Source organism: Phaseolus vulgaris, chromosome 7 (assembly GCF_051622355.1).
Source record: "Phaseolus vulgaris cultivar YP4 chromosome 7, ASM5162235v1, whole genome shotgun sequence".
Classification (NCBI taxonomy): Eukaryota; Viridiplantae; Streptophyta; class Magnoliopsida; order Fabales; family Fabaceae; genus Phaseolus; species Phaseolus vulgaris.
Genome location: NC_143504.1, coordinates 56169589 through 56187151, shown reverse-complemented (window position 1 = coordinate 56187151; position 17563 = coordinate 56169589). Strand labels below are relative to the sequence as shown.

Genomic DNA, 17563 nt, shown 5'->3' with positions numbered 1-17563 from the left:
TAAAAGAAGATTTGGTTCAATCAACAAGTTTTTAACAAAATCACGAAATCAAAGGAGGAGATGGAGGATGTTTGGTATATCTGCTTTTCTTTTCTTTTTTATCATTCAATGGTGTTTTGTTTTTGCTATAATACTTTTATCTAACACCATCATTTCAAAGCTGTAAGAAAGGTTCAATTCAATGATTCTCTTGTTGCATTCATTTCACAATGCTCAAGTTCCTTTTATTAAACCTTCACTTACAACATTTATCTCTTTCCTCTCCTCTTTATTATAAATTTTGTATAAATAACTATTAAAAATTCTATAAATTTGACCCAATTATAATATATAACTAGATATAAATTTTAATAATAAATCGACTTTGTTAAAAGTTCATTTCTCAATATAATATCAGGGTTATTTCAAATTTATCTTAATGAGAGTTTGTTGGACCTATCGTATTATTCACCATCGAACCGTTATTGTGTGTTGGAATCTCACATCGAGTAAAGATTAGAACATTTCATACTATATAAATGAGTGCAAACCTCATCTTATAAACTATAAAATATCTTAATCTCTAGTTAATGTGGGATCTCCAACAAAATTTATTTATTTTTTAAATTATATCAAAGTAATTTAAAGTTTATAATTAGACTTACGATGTCATCCGTTCTTGATCTCCTATTTTCATATTTCATATATGACGTTCTCTTGAAGATTTTTCATAAATATGGTCAAATTATAATGTAAAAACGAATGTAAGTCCTAGGTTTTTTTCACTTTTTTTAAATAAAATAATAGATTTTTTTCTCATTCCTTTTTTTTTAATTTCTTTTAAAATCTTAAATCTTAAATTATAAACTGATGGAAGATAAGGTTTAAAAAAATAAAATTGTTAAGTGTTTACTTTTCCACATTCCTCTCCTAACTTATTTCATGTTATGCTTTTTCTTTAAGATGACAGGTGAAACCTGGTTTGTGAAAATCATGGTGAAAAATCCAAGTGCAGTGCAATATTTCCATCAAATGACATATTCATAGATAGAACACCAACAACAACCAACCATGTCCATGCAAGAGTAACCATGAAAGGTTCAGTTGTTGTACAGTGTTTGCATTTCCCAAAACACACTCCATTATTGTAGTCAAAGCAATGCACTGAGCATCTCATTCCAAATATCAGGCACCCCAGGGAGGCACCAATGGCTGCAATCAGAAGAAAGGCCTTTTCCTTGTTTCTGCCTCTCATTTTGGCCTATTGCCCTCATATACACTGAAGGGTGTCCGTCTCTGCGCAACTCTGTCATTGTTGTGATATCTTGCAGATATACTGGAAACCTCATTCTCTTCAGCACTCCTTGTAGCACCACCAGAGGTTCAGGAACCTGTAGGTGGCTGAAAAATGGAAGAGGTTGCTTCTGATTGTAGCATTTCCAACCATTTTCCCTGCATACAAAGATAAAGGAACCAGCATATGTAACAATAATCAAGAATGGTAATTACATTCTAATGACAACCACCAAAGAAACACACAAGGTGAGGGCTTGCACATTTGGTGATAAAATCTGATACTAATTGATAAGAACTTTGGGAGAACAAATACCATAAAAGTTAGCCACAGTAGTTGGACAATGTTAAAGATTCTACATCTACTAGAAATAGAACAATACATGATATATAAGTGGATGTAAACTTCATCTTATAAATCGATACATCATCTTATAAATCGATTTTATAAAATTGAGTTAGATTTAAAGTCTACTTTTTAATATGGTATTAAATGGTATTAAAGTCATCTAGAATCAATCTTAACAGCGAGTGATAGGTCCGAGCTAATCATAGTCTTAGTATGACCTGATACTAAATAATAAGGACATTGGAAAAACCACAGCATGAAGGTAGTCATTACATTATGGTTGAAAACCTCAAGACAAGGCCTTAAAAACCTTACACTAGAGTCCTATACTTTCAATATGACACTAAAGTTCCATACCTTACCATAGGGTCATAACACATTTTTTTTCTTCATTAGAAAAAAAGATAAAGGCCGAGTTTTAGGCAAATAGAAACAGACAGTACCTGTTATGTCTAGATGACATGCTTCTAAAAATGACTTGGGTTCTCAGAGGGTCTAGATTTTGATCCACCCATCTTGCCCATGTGCTGAGTCCTCTTTGATAAGCAGCCATTGCACTCATGTTTCTTATGAGATTATTTCCCTCCATGTAGTAATCCCACCTGGTATGATCATGGTAGAACTTATTCACATATCTTAAGGATGAAGTTTTTCATAAAAAATTCTGGAGTTAAAAGATAAAAAGTAAATTCAGCTATAAGAGAACTTCTAGGGAGTTTATGCAGAAACTAATTTAATTTTTTATTCTTATTTTTCTTTTACATTATTAGTTGTAGAGAAATACATCACTAGCAGAGTAACATTTACTGCGAAGTTTAGCTTAAATTGAGGGAATGGAAAAATTAGATAGTGAGAGAGATCTTTCTTACGAGCTGGTTTGATCAGAGTGAGTCCACCAATGGGCTGAGTGAAATACAAGGATATCAACTCCTCTCCAATACCTTGCATTTTCTTCAATCAAATCCAAATGTACAATTCTCTTATTTTCTGAACCTTTCTTCACTTCTACCAAGAGGGGTGCCCAGAAAAACTCAATTGAAGTCTCAAAATCCTTCAGGTGAAGACTACATGGTCAATAATTTTCACAAAAGCAAAAGAAAAGATGTTATGATAAATATCTCACCATGGCATGGAAAGCCATTGCAGGTCCTTTATAAGTCACCCTTTTTCGATCAGTTGGAATAACTCCTTGCACTAAGCAAACTAGAGATTCCCACTGATTTCTTATCATTGAATCACCCACCAACATTATTCTCTTTCTTCTCATTCTTCCAAGAAACCTCAGTGCATCAAACCTGCACATGTCATCAAGAAGTTAGATTTTCATCAAACCATGACCAAGTATTGAACTCATTTACAAACTCACTGCTTCACAAGATTTACATATCCATGTTAATTGTAACTATCAGGGGAAAAAGAATCAAGATCAATGAAGGGTTGGAATTAGCAAGTTCTATGTACCCTTTTGCAATGGCTCACCATCACTAGCATAGTAACATTCCACCACTCTGACTTAAAGTTGAAAAAACTTGCTTTCAGAAAATTTACATAAATACATCAGAAATGTAATGTCTTTTTGACAACTGACAAGTGAATCATGAAATAAATTCAGAAAAACAGACACAGTGCAGTAAACTCATTGAGTGTAAAACAGAAAACATAAGTGTTGGATTCTACATTCTTAGATATACAAAACAGAATACAGCACAAAAAAATATAGAATTAATGGTGACTTTATTTTTGTCACTGAAAAAAATTTCCAAATTTTAGTTTAACCCCTAACTCATAGAACCAATAGTTTTGGTTCTGTATTTTTAAAAATATACAAACTATAAAGTTAGTACACTGTACAAAAAATAAAATTTGTATATTTCAAATAATAGAAAAATTAGGACAAAACTTACCAACAACACTATAAGTAAGGTTGGTGTTGTTATCCAATAAATTTAAAGTTTGACTTCAATAATTTACAGTTTATTAAATGCATTTCATATTACTCTAAGAGGTAACTTATATATCAGTATGTTGATTTTCTCCAAAAAACTAAGGCTAGTGTTTAAAAGTTAGAATCTAAAACCAAAATTTGAAGCCTTTTCATACCAAAAACATCAACAACTCTTATATATATACCTTGGCAAGGTACAACCAGTTGGCTTCCACTTCCACTTCTCATAGTCAGAATCTGGCCTACCATTCTTTTGACAAGTGACTACAGAGCTTAGATATGGACAGTTAGAGTCATAGAGAGGGTAAGAGTCATCATAAACCCATTTTCCAACTGAAAAGTCACATATCTTCCTAGAATCTCTGTTGCTTTGGACCATCTCAACATCATCAGCTTGAACCAGAATGCCAACCTCATCCTCCGGGTCCAGCAGGGACAATGTGCAGTGGAGGAAGCACAGAAAGGTGCTGCACAATAAGAAAGAGGACAACAAGTGGATCTTTGGTGCTGCCATGGAAGAACAAAAGTGTGAGAGAGCATAGAGTTAAAGTGTGAAGGGTTTATGTAGATTGTAAGGAGCTAGTGTTTGGAGGTAAAGTGTTTGATCAAGGCATGACTTGCGGTGGTTTGAAGGTGTGGACCATGGAGCTGCATTACTTGTAATTGGTATATATCTTCCATTGAAAAAACAAAATGAGTCTCTTTGTGAGATAAAAGTTGTTTAAAGTAAGTTATAAAGGTTTTTCTAGGATAATTTCCTCAAATTTTCATTTTTGCATAGAAAGAAATTTGTAAACATATCAACAATGTCATTGTTTATGAAGTTTATCCTTTTTTTTCTTTCATCTATTTGTGGTTACCTTTTCTCTTCTTTAATGAGTGAAGTGATGTTTGGAATTGAATAAGTACTTGTATTTGGTTGAGACAGGTGGGCATGTGCATTTGTTATTGTCAGTGATATTTAAGTGGTTTCAGTGATGAATGCTATTCTTTTCACCTTTTCCTTTACTAGGAAGCCATAATAGACTATGTCATTACCAACAGCTTTGCCTTCAGTTGTTTCTTGATATCTTTTTGTTTTCCCTTTGCATAGTTTTTTTCCCTTTTGTTGAATTAGCAAATCTGTTTTGGTGTTTTAAATATCCAATCAAAATTTTGTTGAATTAGAAAATGTTTTTTTTTTTAAGGTGATAAGAGGAAGGGAGGGTTAAAAAATATAAAGAGATATAGTATATTTTTTAATACATCTGTTTCGATATATTTAATATAGTCTCACGTAATTTATAGTTGAGGTCAATGTAGCACAGAGACTAGTACGATACAGACACGGACATAGAGATACGTATAATATAATTTCTAAAATGTAGGACACAGGGACATGGATCTATATATTATATAATTATGAATTATATAAATTGACAATAAAGATTTATGTGCACAAGTATGTTCCAGATTATATTTTTGGAGTTGAAAAATGTTTTTTGTGACTGGTTCAAAATGATTTGTTTCTTATTTTTATAATTATAAGAAAAAATTATACAATAAATTTGAGTTTTTAGAAAATTAATGTATTTTTTCTTTATAAAACTGTGTTAGAACTGTACTAGAATTGTCATTAATCCAACAAATATTTTTTGAATTGGACACTTTCCGGATACATGTCCTACAAGTGTCATACGAGTATCAGTGTCCAATACGAGTATCCGACACCGACACGTCATTTAAAAGGAGTGTCTGAGTTTCATAGGTTGAGGTTAGAGAAAATTTATATACTTATTTTTTCTTCAATTTACCGAGGTATCTTTCAGATACAAAACCGTAACAAAACACCTATTCTAAAGGGAATAATATTTCAAAATAGATAATATTTTGCTTAGATGTATTAATATTATATCACCTTCACATTACTATAAATATTATTATGTTAAATTATAGAAGACTTTGTTACCTACTAAATTTTATGTCAAAGATTACTTATATTATACTATGATTCCAATGTTTTTATTTTCTGGTTTGCATATTGGTATGTTTGCTTCTACTTAAAGTGCTTTAGCTCTAAATGACCATTTTAATAACAATCTTATTTAAGTAATTTTGAGAATGTTAAATAATTAACAATTTAATTCTTTAATTGATGCATTCTAATAAAATTTAAATAATATTTGTAATATTTAAGAACTACCTAATACATTTTTTAACAATTTAAAATTATTTAAGTAGTTTTTACTCTAGACTAATAGTTTAATGGTGAAAATTATGGGTTTCTCCGCCCTAAAAATTTCCAAATTGCATGTCGAATATATACCTACTCTGTTCCTCGCTCCTTCAACCAAATCAAGTTTCAATCTCTTACTTTTCTTTCTTTTTCTTCATAACTTTGAATTCAATCTAGTGAAAATGTAAAGCTTGTTACTGTTTCTCTGTGTTTTTGAAATTTCTATTCAACCATGCGAAGGAGAATATTGAATTCATGTTTTTTTTTTTCAATTTGAATCCAGCCAAGGCACTGCCATCTGTTGAAGGTAGATGCAGAACGATGAGAAGTGATGAAGGAAGCAGAGAAGGGGAAATGGGTTCAGTGGTGGTTGAAAAAGTGGGAGGCAGATCATCTGCGACAAGTTGTTTCTCGAGATATCCCCTCAAGTTCTTCATACCCAAAAAGGTTTTTTCTTTAATTTCACTAATCTTTGGTTGAAAATTGTTTCTTTTATATTAAAATATACTGTAAACTGTCATCTGATTATGTTGGGCATGAATTTTATATTAGTTGTTTTGAAAATTATTTCAATTTTAGTTGGTTCATTATGCAAATATCTTTTGCAGAATATGATCATTAAGTTCTTATCTAAAGCTTTTGATTCAAGGATGATATCTGATTATTATTTGCCAGTGTAAGCTTTTTTTACTGGAGCATTATAAGTAACTCTTTTATATTATTGTATAACTGAAAATTGTTGAATTTTGTTTGTAATAATTACTTTGTATAATAATTTTTTATTAGTTTGACATTGTAATACTGGCATACTTCAATACTAAATCTAAATTAAATTCTTCTTAGACTCTCAGTCATGTTTTGATTAAGCTACACAGATTTTCATGTTTGTGGTATGACATCTTTATGTTTGTCATGTTTATATAATTTATACCCCTAAGTTTAAAATCGTTAATGTTTTTTTTTTTAAAGTTAAAAAATAAATCTACATTTTTTTTTTAAAGTTTGGAAACTAAATTGAACAGTATGAAAGAACTAAAAAAATACATTTTCCCCTTTAAAAATCTTAGCTTGGAATGCTAAAATTGTTTCTTTCACTGTTTGCTTAGGTGGGTTCTTCCAAAACTGATGCCGTATGGGTTTATGCTCTCAATTATGGGGGAGGAATTGTATCTGTAAGTTTTGTATTTTTTTTCATAGCCTCTTTTCATTGTCTTGGTATTATGTTTTTATTTGCATATGTTGGTGGATTTGTGCTTACCTTGTGATGTGTAGGGTGATCACATTTCATGCAAGTTTTGTGTGGGAGATTCTTGTACCATGGTGTTAACAACCCAAGGTTCCACCAAGGTTGACCAATTTCTTGTTTTCTCTTATTGATTTTTTTTTTGGTTTTCATCCTTCAAGTTTGTTTTTCCCTCTATTTGAGCTGGCTTTTGGGTGGGGTGCTTATGATCATTGTTGAACCCTAGGAAAGAGAGAAACATTGAGCTAAAACTGTGTTTTTAGATAACACGAGTCTTTATTTATATTGAGAAAAGGGGGTCACTACAATAAATGGAGCATATGGATGTTTTTGAGACAATACAAATCCTTTATTTACATTGAGAAAAAAGAATCACTACAGTAAATAGGGTAGATTTGATATCCTCTAATACAAAGATATGATACAGAAATAAATAAAAATGTTCCTGATTATAGAAGATTAGCTCCTTACTACTTATAACAATCATGATATATATTATCTCTTAAATTTGTTGCTTTTTGTTCGAGTGAATTCTGGTCCTTTGACTTGGCTTATGTTTATATTATTGATAATTTTGTTCTCCTTATTTAGGTCTACAAATCCGTGGGATCTAAGTGTTCTCAGCAAATATTAGAGGTAAAAACAGAGTATTTCTTTTGCTGGTTTTGCATTTATGCTCATCATTATTGAGTTAGAGGAGTCATATTACTGATGGAGATAAAGGCTTCGGATTGATTTTTTTCACTATACAATTCCAATGTCAATGACAAGATTTATGGCCATGACAAGAGTATTATTATACTTATAGCAGAAGTCTAATAAATGGACATTTTTACTGCATAACACGCTTCTACTTTTCAACAGAAATGCCTTAACAAACTTAATTTTTCGTGGTTAACATTTGAAATCGTTGTGTAGTAGGCTAGAGTTGGAAGCAATGCACTTTTAGCCATCATTCCAGATCCAGTGACATGTTTTTCAACTGCAAGATACTATCAGAAACAAGTCTTCAATGTGTCTTCAGACTCAAATTTGGTCATGGTTGATTGGATTACAAGTGGGCGCCATGAAAGTGGAGAGAAATGGGATTTTGATCTATATAAAAGCACCAATAACATTTTCTTAGAAGATGGTCAACCATTATTTCTGGATACGGTAATTGTTTTACTGCTGCCCTTGTTATGCTTATAATATGTATAGTTTGTTTGTTAGACAAAAATGCTTGTGTGGTGACATATAGATGGTAGAGGGTTAAGGGATAGGGAAACATAGATGAATTTGTAAATATATGATCATTCAGTTGCAAAAGGGGCTTCTCTCCCTTGGTAGAATTATTACTTTCAAATAATAATTTGTTCTTGAACATTTTCTTCAGTATTTTCACCTTGAGGACAATTATTGACTACCTTATTAAAAGGAAGATGCTTTTGAATGGAATATAGTTGTTCAAGTGGCATTTGAGAAGTTAAAATCTGGCATGACCTCACTACCTGTAGTGGTTTTTCTAGATTTTTCCAAGTGGTTTATTGTGGAAACAGATTCAACAAGTGTTCTCTCAATTCCACCTTAAGGACAAGGTCTTACTTGAAGGTGGTATGGATAGAACAAGACAAATTATAATGTGTATAAGAGAAAGAATAAGAAATTTTTTAATGTGTAATAGTTAATTGCGTCAGTTGTCAATTAGTTTGTTAGAAGTTGGTAGAAAAAAAATTGTTTGTGTGGGAGGGTTGGACTAATTCAATTAAGAAGTGTTTCTCTTTGGAGAGTTCTTAAGAGCAATCAAGACATTCCTGTTTCTTTGGTTACTATTCTAGATTCATATCTGATCCTAGTTCTATCAATCATAATTTTTGTTAAAATTGAACGAAAATAACAAGGTGATCAAATTATTTATATTTTAATATATTTTGAAAAGTATATATTATGTTGGTTTTGATCTATATAAACGAGTCATAAATAATTTTAATTAATATAAAATTTTGTGTATATGATTTATGTGAAAGGTACTCTTTGAGTTAAAAAAATGATTTATAGAGAGATACCGAAGAATGTAATATTTAGTAAAAGTTATGGGATGTGTTGATCTCTTCCCATATATATATATATATATGGGTGAGTGACATTTTAAATGAGAACAAGTCTTAAAATGAGAAATGAGAAGAGAACAAACAATTATAACTCTTAAATTAAGATTCATTCTCGTATTCAGTTTTGGACATATACAATTTTGTTGGGTTCCCTTGTTTCTTTTATCTCCTTTTCATCCCAATTTATTTATTTTTGCCTAAAATTAGTGATTCAGTTTTGATTCAACTTTTATTCCTTCTTTTTATCTATTTCACTTGTTTTTAGAAGTTTGTCCTAACAAAATTGCAATGTGCCAGGCTATGATATTCAAAATTGAATGAGAAGAATGAGAATTGAATCACTGATTTTGCATTGTAAAACCAAGTACGAGAATGCATATAATGGTGATAAAGGAGAGAAAGATGGAATGAAGAAAAACACGTTATATACTATAATTGGGTTTTGATTTCAGCCTTTTATTATTTTTAATCTTCTCTAATGGCTATAATTGGTTCTTCTCATCTTATTTGAAACATCATATATAATTGAGAAGATCCAAATCTTAGCAGAATATATTGCTTTTGCATTTTTCTGTCCTCTGTACAGGATGTTGTGCTTGCTAGCTTTCTAAAATGGCAATATATCTTGTTTGGTGCAAAATATATCTTGTTTGGTGCAAAATTTGAGCATCAAAATTTTAAAGTGATATCTTTGGAAAGGCAATTTGGACTATCTTCTATTTTGAGATTAATGTCCTTTCCTCCCATATTATTCTCAAATTGCTTCTTGTTACAAATAGACGTTATTAGAGAAAGAAAAAAATGGACACATACAAGAGCACATGCACAATTACCAAGTAATTGCAATGATTGTACTCTTGGGGTGAGTGGCTTATTTCGTCTTACTTTTGGATTAATACCTATTGTATTATGAATTCATTATTCATGTACTATGTGATTTTTTAGGCCAAAAATGCAGTATATTCAGAATCTCGTGCAAGAACAAGTGAAAAATATAATGTCTAAGCAATTACTGCATCCTTCTGCTGCTTTGAGTCACCATCACCAAAGAACCAAGACTGATCATTTCATTACGAAACCAAGCTTCATAGCTTCCTGCAGTGCCTTTGGTCCCAAGGTATGACTTAAATTATTTCAAATTCAACTAACCAGAATATAATGTCTAAATGCTAGTGTGATGTCGATGTTTATAGAGTGCTTTGAATTGAGTTTGTTTGATGTGGCATACAATCCCAGTTCTTCTTGAACTCAAATCATTTTCTGGTCATAGATCCTGGATATGTTGGTCATTTCTATATCTCATTAGAGATAACATTACTGGAAAGTAGAATGAAATAAGATTTTTTCTGTGTTAGTTATGATTGTATGAATGAATAACACTAGTACCAGATCTAATTAGGGGCATTTTTAAGGGAGTGCCTATAGTAGTGAAGCATGAAAAAATGATTTTTTGTGTGATTTTGATTCCTCTTTTCCAGTGTGTTCATTTGTTTCAAGTACAGTGCATATTGCTAGTCTTGAATATATTTTTTAGGGAACTTCTGTTCCAGTTGTGGTAAAAGGGTTTTCTCCACTTTGACTCTGCTGGGAAGTTCTTGGTAAGATTGTGTCGACGTACATGGTGAAAGGACTAAGATGCTTTGGTAGGATGCTAGGGGAAGCTCCTGTCTCAATGTGTCTCTGTGTGAAGTTTTCTTACAGCTATCATCGCTGTATATGTATTAACTTGTAATGCATGTTGATAATAATCATAATGAGATATATAATCTGTTGTGACAAAAGGAGTATTAACTAATGCAGGGAACAAAAGACATGTTAAAAGTTGAAACAAAATACAAACAGTTATTGTTTACCGAAAATTGTAAAATGTTAACCTGGTGAGCAAGTGTAGCTGTGCAAGGATAAGGAAAGAAAGGAAAATTCAAAAGCACATAAATTGAAAGACTTGAAAAGGTATTTGATTTTATTGATATGATTACAAAAATGTGCAAAGGACAAACTTATATTCTTATGGAAAACATAAATGAAAAATAAAAGAAAATTGTAAAAACAAATCAAGTTAGGAAATTGTTAACAAATTATTCCATATTACCGTACAAAGGAGCTGTCTATTTACCCTCGTTATAGAATAGTTACAATAAATTGAAGGAGATATGCATAAACTAGTCAGATTCACACTTTCATCACTCCCCCTGAAGGTGGTTTCAATATATCTTCCTTGGACAGTCAACAATACTGACAAGCTCTTCTTAGGCGATCCTTTGGTCAGCATATCTGTATACTGAACTGTTGGAAGATAAGAAACACAAAAAATCTGCTCATTCTCTATCTCCTGTTTAACAAAGTGTTTGTCATGTCAACTTCCACATGCTTGGCTTTGTCAAGTAAAACAGGACTGTGAGCAATAGAGATTGTAAATCTTTTGTTACAGTACGGTTTCATTGGTGTAAAAGCCTGTAATGACCTTCATTTCCCTTGGTAGCTTGTATATGCTGGCCTCATATACCTTGTAGACTTGTGCTCTGGTCAAGATTGCTATTCAAAGTGTCCTTGTCTCATTTTGTTTGATCATAGAGGAGAGTCAAGATTCGATGATGAATTAGCCTTTGTAGACTTGTCAGATTGTCTTTGGACGAATTGTCTTCAAATTATATTTGAGCCTTAGGACAATTCTCCTGAAACCATGTATCTTGTAGTTTGGTAGATTATCACTTTTTGATTATTGCACACTTACAGTAAACACATTAGCACTTGACATCCTTAATCATTTAGTAACTTTGTGATTCATCAAGCTGTAGGATTGACTTCTCTTGTCTCAACATAGAGAAGTCAAGTTTCAAACACTTATATTATTGGATAAATTTCATGAGTTTCACATAATAAAATGCTGCTGTCTGAAACTTCATTGATGTGCAGAAAATTGGTCTTGTTGTTCGAGTGGCTGCTGAGACAACTGAATCAGTTTATAAGTTTCTACGACTTCAACTGGCTCCTATGGAGGCAATGATAGGGGTGCCACCATACAAGACAAGTGTTATATGAAAGAATCATTTTAGTTTTAATTTCAGAGTTACATGTAATAATGTACTACTATACCATTCCTTTCATTTATGTATATTTATATTTTCAGTTATCACTCTTCCATATATTAAGGAAACAGATCTTTAATTTCACTTGAGGATCAAACTTCTCTTGCCTTGGTGTCATGCAATTTTGGGAAGCTTGCTTTATATCTTCTTTTTCCAATCTCCTACAATTTGCAAGTCAATTCTTGAAGAAAGAGAAGGAACGGATTGACCGATGAGCTAAAAAAGATTGGAGAGAAAAAGAACCAGTTAATCAATGAATCTTAACAATGAATTAGAGATGAGAAATCAGAAATAATAATCACATTATCTCATTAGCAACAAGAATCAAAGGATGAGATACTTAAATGAAATTAAAAATACTATAAATATTGAATAAATAATTTAATTTTTAATAAAAATCCAATTAAAAATATAGATAGATTTATAAAGTAATTAAAATTTAATTAAACCATATCATAAAGGAGTTGACCAATATAAAATGTTGTTGACTCTTTTAAGAAGTTTATATACAATAGAGAAAAGCTTAATTGGATTGAGAAAATTGGGGTATGTTTTTATATCGATGTACTGAATACAGTCTTTAAAATAACAATATTTTTGTACAAATCTTTTTACATAGATTTCCATTACCTCTAATCAGAAGCTTTCTGTATAATTGAAATAAGTTGTTCTATTCCTAGTTGAACAAAGTCTACATTTGGAAGATGAAGACCTAGAGTATATTCCTCTTCAGTAAACTCTACTTTCTTCAATGTTCTTTTGTAACTCGTAGCAGCTGATACTGGGTGAACTCTGGCAATTGAAACCTGTAGAACAAGAAAACTAAGTTAAAAAGTAGATGCATGAATTCATAATGGTGAGAGAAAGATCCACAAGTTATAAAACCACTTAGATATCAATTACATATATCATATATGTTGAAAATAATAGTGACCTTTTTTGTACTAAATTTTGTATTGTTCAGCAATTAAATAATTAAATTTCAGTAAAATGGGTATCTTTAGAGTATAAATCTAAAATATTACTCTAAAACTAAATGATCCATCCTTTAGACATACTATATTAGGTCCTCTTAAGTTCACTCAAGGGAAATGAAATGAGATGAAATTTCAATACTAGTAAAATGTAAGAAAATACCAGATTTTAAGAATAATACATTTATTATTTGGTCAATATCCCTCAACACCTTCATTCCTTTAGCATCATATAGTTCAAATCTGGTATTCTTAAGTTTTTTGGTGCAATAAAGGGTACAATCGAGGATTTTTAGTCATTATAGTCAAAGTGTGTTTGAAGTTGCAGAGGAACTTACACAATGTCTATCCTCCAGTTCAAACAGCCAAAATCTCCACTGTGTCATAACCTTCCCATTCACTTTTGCTGATATATTAGTCCATCTCGTGTGAGAAAACTCCACTTTATTCAACCCTTCAGTCAGTCCACTCCCTATAGCTTTAACATATGCTTCTTTTAGGCTCCAATACCTGCAAAGTAAATACACATTTGACTTTCAATATAGCCTGTCTTCAGTTCAAAGAACCATGTTACATCACAAAGAATTCCACTAGTTTGACAGATAAAATCACATGATCGGATCTGATACTATCGCATTAATATATAAATTAAACAATTTCAGAGACCATATTATGCTGTGCTATATAGAAACATAATCTTCAGATCCTTTCTTTGCCAAATTGTGTTATACTGATAATAAATTGTACAGGAGCATAAAGTCACAGGTTAAAGTTGTTGGACGTTTTGCATTGAAAGCTATCTGCAATGATGCTAGGCAAGCACAGTAGGCTAACTGATGTAATTTGTTGAGATGCCTTAAGGAGTGCAGTGATATTCTTAAAAGTTTCTAGCATGCAATTTATTATTCATATATTTCTATTTGGTTGTTGGAGTATTAAGTGTAAGTGAAAATCCTACATTGGATTAGAAAAGGTAAGTTTAGAATTATTTAACTAACAAGGACTTCTACACATAAAATTCCTTAGGTATTGGTTTCATGCGTGTCTAGTCCACCTATGTTGTATGGTTTCTCTTGTTGGCCTGTTGATGGAGATTTCCCAATGCTTACAACCCAACATTGGTTTTTTTCCTAAGAAATGATAATACAAGGCTTTTTTTGGCTTTCCACAAGCGTGTTAACTTTCAGGGAAGTTGAATAAGGAAAATTTTGACAGATGAATTAATTTTATTTATCTGATAGAAAAGGAAGTTTTATTAGAAGGGATAAACGGAAAATTACCACTACAGAGAGGATTAGATACATTTTATTACAGTCAATACAAAAAACAGCTTGAAGCAAGGAAATTTCAACAGCGAAACAAAGCTGCCCACTCTTTGAATGCTGGAACATATAACATTAAGGAGAGTTTAAGATTCTGTTGTGGAAAGACGTCTCTGTAGGCTAGGGGAGGGTGTTTATAGGTTACTCTTGATCTTGATTTCTAAATAATGTGAGACTTTTGAATGTAGTAGAACAAAAAAACCAAGGAGCAAGAGTAACCCAGGCACTGTATCTGGAGTATTGTTTGCTTTGACATTTGATGGTTTTGTCCTAAAAAAGATGCTTCAGTGAGAGAGCAAGGTGTTTTATAAACTACTTTTGACTTAAAACTTTTAAGTGATGTACCAGAACAACAATAAATCCAAATTACAATAAATATTTCCAATTGAACTACTCCTGGAAAGTTGACAAAAATGGACAGGTAAACTATAACATACCATACCTGTAAAATTCAACTAATACATCATCAGAAGTGCCAGCCATGACTATGTTATCCCATTCCAAACATGAAAAGTATGAAGAGAAGGGCTGAATGAATTCTGTAATTGTTTCTCCCTGTGGGACATCATAGGAGACAATGTCTATCCCCACAAGACATACAGGTTCAGATGCTATGGCCACATAGTCACCATGATGGGATACATTGAAATTAAAATTTGGGAATCTAAGCCCATCATAATCCTGAAAGGAGAGAGGATATAAACAAATAAATAAGCTATCACAATAACAAGATAACATGAATACATGATTTAGGGAACAAAATTGAGTTTGTTATTCAACACAAAAATATCACAAATTTCCTTAGTTTAACTACTATTCATCTTTTTTCTTCATATATCCACCAAACATATCTCCCATCAACAATTGAAAAGTAATTCCTTTATACAAATCAATGGCGTGGGTTTTCCATCTCTTAACAAAATCTTAGTTATATGCATAAGCAAAGTTTCTATCTAAATTTCTATTTTTAACTTGTACACAAGCTAATTTTAGTTTATGGAGAAACCCTTCTCAGTTTTTCTTTGTATTTCTTTCTCCAAAAGAAATCTCATGAAAAAATAGTCCAAACATATATATGTATACATATAACAAACATTGCTTGCAACTAAACCACTCTCTATGCATAACAAGTTCCTGCAATTTTGGGATTCTATTATATTCCTACAATAAACCGTAACAATCTCTAACTGTAATTCTACCCTTAAAGTGATCTGCATCATTCATCTACATTGGCTAGGTCCATAACATATCACTACTCATCTTTGATTGTTCTAGGAAATGCTCATACCAAATAGGGTTTGCCTTCCAAAGTTCGTTTTATGACAATGTCAGGAAATGGGATTTGTAACACATCATGGACAAGAACATACTGAAGCATGCGGCTGACAAGTGCACGTTTTCTGTCTTCCAATTTCACAAACCTACCAATACACAACAACTACATCACTCAATGAATCCATTCAAACCCATTTGTACAAGTTTCTGAACTACACAAAAAGCTACGTAAAAAGTCAAAATCACTTGATTTCACTTAAAGTGAGTGCCAAAACTTCATCATTGTTTACAGTAAAAGGCGAAAAAAACAAAATTTTCCTTCAATTTAGGAGACCCTTCTGGATATATTTGAAAATGAGATTAAAGGGAAACACAAATATTTTATTTTTCAATTTGCATCTCTAAATCTCAATTCCCAAACTTAGTCTTTAGAGCAGAAACAAGCCTTAATCTCTAGATTGCCCATATAACAAAAAGTGGTTATGACCATTTAATTAACAAAATGTTGAAATTTGAAACAGAGTGGAAGAAATTAGAGTGAATTAGAGAACCTGGTAACGGAGGAGTGTTCGTGGGAGGGAAGGAGGGAGAGAGCGAAGGAGAAGTGAGAGGGGTGTGGCTCCCACTTTGATAAGTTCACCACCCATCTCTTCACTCCTTCTTCCATAATTTCACCAACACACTCAACAACAGCACACACCACTACATACTATGATGTTTTACTTGCTAATCCTAAGTTTTGGTTTTTATTAGATCATTTACTATGTTAAGGTTTATTAGATCATTTAGTATTTTTTTTTAATTTTTAGATACTAAAATATAAAATATTATAAAATTTGTGAAAGACATGAAATATTATTTTAAAAATGAAAATGAAGATTTAAATAATAAATAATATATTAAATTAAAGTAATTGACTTACTCTATTTAAAAAAAAAAACACAAGTACATAATCCATCTAACTCTAAATTAACTCAATCTTTATCACAAAGTTGCACTTCTTAATCATATGAGTAGTGATTATATTTAATATATTTTGTAAGTAAGTTTTCGAACAAATACATCAGTTTAATTAAGAAAAAAATTATTTTTTATTCAGTAATTGATGTTAATGTTTTAATTGTGCTAATCCAAAAATTTAGCTTAAGTAAGTTTTTATTTTTTTTCAAAATGTGGTAACAAAAAAAGATAAGAAAATAAATGTAATTTATTTTAGTAATGAGTGGGGATCCACTTGTTACAAAAGTAAGTAAGATGAATTACTTTCAATTTTAACATTTCATCTTAATTTAAATCAACAATTTATTTTAATGGAATGATAGATTCACATTAATAGTCTCATATATGAAAAGAAGTAACCTCTCTCATAAAAACCATTATAATTATGTCTCCTCTTTATTAATGTATTAAAAACTGGTGTGCATGTGATGTGATGAAACTTTGCATATATTCCTCTTTATTATTCTGTTTTAATAGGCATACATAAGATTATGATATTCAAAATATTATGATTTTAAAATTTAATTAAATTTTTTTTATCAACAATAAAAAATAAATAAAATAAATGTGTATCACTTTAAGAGTAATTCAATTCTTATATAGAAAGAAAACATTGACCTCTAAAAAAAGACATGTATCTCCTAACAAACAACACATAGATCTCCTACCAAACCTCAGACCTACCAACAAAAGAACTCATGAAGATCAGACCATCCTCGTGAAAACCAAAAAGTCAAGACACCGATCAGAATAAGAGAAAATAGCATATTTCAACTTATAAATTAGCCAA

General features: G+C 31.2%; 3 protein-coding genes across 10 annotated transcripts; 1 reads left to right on the top strand and 2 right to left on the bottom strand.

Moving 5' to 3' along the window:
* Positions 1-1001: 1001 nt before the first annotated feature.
* Positions 1002-4365, bottom strand: LOC137830462 (protein trichome birefringence-like 36). Its single transcript, XM_068637818.2, has 5 exons — positions 3752-4365; positions 2745-2916; positions 2491-2672; positions 2065-2223; positions 1002-1431 (listed from the first exon to the last, which is right to left on the bottom strand). The coding sequence occupies exons 1-5, from the start codon at positions 4078-4080 to the stop codon at positions 1131-1133; spliced, it is 1143 nt and encodes a 380-aa protein (XP_068493919.2). The 5' UTR covers positions 4081-4365; the 3' UTR covers positions 1002-1130.
* A 1445-nt stretch (positions 4366-5810) lies between these two features.
* URED (urease accessory protein D) lies at positions 5811-12287 on the top strand. 6 transcript variants are annotated; one of them, XM_068637820.2, is made up of 9 exons: positions 5822-5904; positions 6065-6228; positions 6888-6953; positions 7054-7128; positions 7616-7660; positions 7946-8179; positions 9894-9976; positions 10060-10231; positions 12031-12287. In XM_068637820.2, the coding sequence occupies exons 1-9, from the start codon at positions 5823-5825 to the stop codon at positions 12154-12156; spliced, it is 1047 nt and encodes a 348-aa protein (XP_068493921.2). In that variant the 5' UTR covers position 5822; the 3' UTR covers positions 12157-12287. The 6 variants fall into 6 exon arrangements, 4 of the variants coding, with proteins under 4 accessions (XP_068493921.2, XP_090160996.1, XP_068493922.1 ...); XM_068637821.2 differs by having other exon boundaries at positions 5826-5965; XM_090304869.1 differs by lacking the exon at positions 5822-5904 and adding an exon at positions 6390-6457 and having other exon boundaries at positions 6088-6228.
* Positions 11051-16502, bottom strand: LOC137830464 (phosphopantetheinyl transferase). 3 transcript variants are annotated; one of them, XM_068637823.2, is made up of 6 exons: positions 16326-16502; positions 15870-15920; positions 14942-15180; positions 13516-13687; positions 12834-13009; positions 11051-12419 (listed from the first exon to the last, which is right to left on the bottom strand). In XM_068637823.2, the coding sequence occupies exons 1-5, from the start codon at positions 16419-16421 to the stop codon at positions 12836-12838; spliced, it is 732 nt and encodes a 243-aa protein (XP_068493924.1). In that variant the 5' UTR covers positions 16422-16502; the 3' UTR covers positions 11051-12419; positions 12834-12835. The 3 variants fall into 3 exon arrangements, with proteins under 3 accessions (XP_068493924.1, XP_068493923.1, XP_068493925.1); XM_068637822.2 differs by having other exon boundaries at positions 15788-15920; positions 16326-16500; XM_068637824.2 differs by lacking the exon at positions 15870-15920 and having other exon boundaries at positions 16326-16501.
* Between the last annotated feature and the right edge of the window lie 1061 nt (positions 16503-17563).

What these genes read in the sequence shown, in the direction of transcription:
- LOC137830462 (XM_068637818.2), bottom strand. Translation starts at nt 4,080, where the DNA reads ATGGCAGCACCAAAGATCCACTTGTTGTCCTCTTTCTTATTGTGCAGC. An exon ending in CACTCTGATCAAACCAGCTC is followed by an intron (nt 2,224 to 2,490) that starts GTAAGAAAGATC and finishes TGATCATACCAG; the next exon opens with GTGGGATTACTACATGGAGG. An exon ending in ATGTCATCTAGACATAACAG is followed by an intron (nt 1,432 to 2,064) that starts GTACTGTCTGTT and finishes CTTTGTATGCAG; the next exon opens with GGAAAATGGTTGGAAATGCT.
- URED (XM_068637820.2), top strand. Translation starts at nt 5,823, where the DNA reads ATGGGTTTCTCCGCCCTAAAAATTTCCAAATTGCATGTCGAATATATA. An exon ending in GTTCTCAGCAAATATTAGAG is followed by an intron (nt 7,661 to 7,945) that starts GTAAAAACAGAG and finishes GTTGTGTAGTAG; the next exon opens with GCTAGAGTTGGAAGCAATGC. An exon ending in AACCATTATTTCTGGATACG is followed by an intron (nt 8,180 to 9,893) that starts GTAATTGTTTTA and finishes TGTTACAAATAG; the next exon opens with ACGTTATTAGAGAAAGAAAA.
- LOC137830464 (XM_068637822.2), bottom strand. Translation starts at nt 16,441, where the DNA reads ATGGAAGAAGGAGTGAAGAGATGGGTGGTGAACTTATCAAAGTGGGAG. An exon ending in GAACACTCCTCCGTTACCAG is followed by an intron (nt 15,921 to 16,325) that starts GTTCTCTAATTC and finishes GTGTATTGGTAG; the next exon opens with GTTTGTGAAATTGGAAGACA. An exon ending in GTATTAGTTGAATTTTACAG is followed by an intron (nt 13,688 to 14,941) that starts GTATGGTATGTT and finishes TTTACTTTGCAG; the next exon opens with GTATTGGAGCCTAAAAGAAG.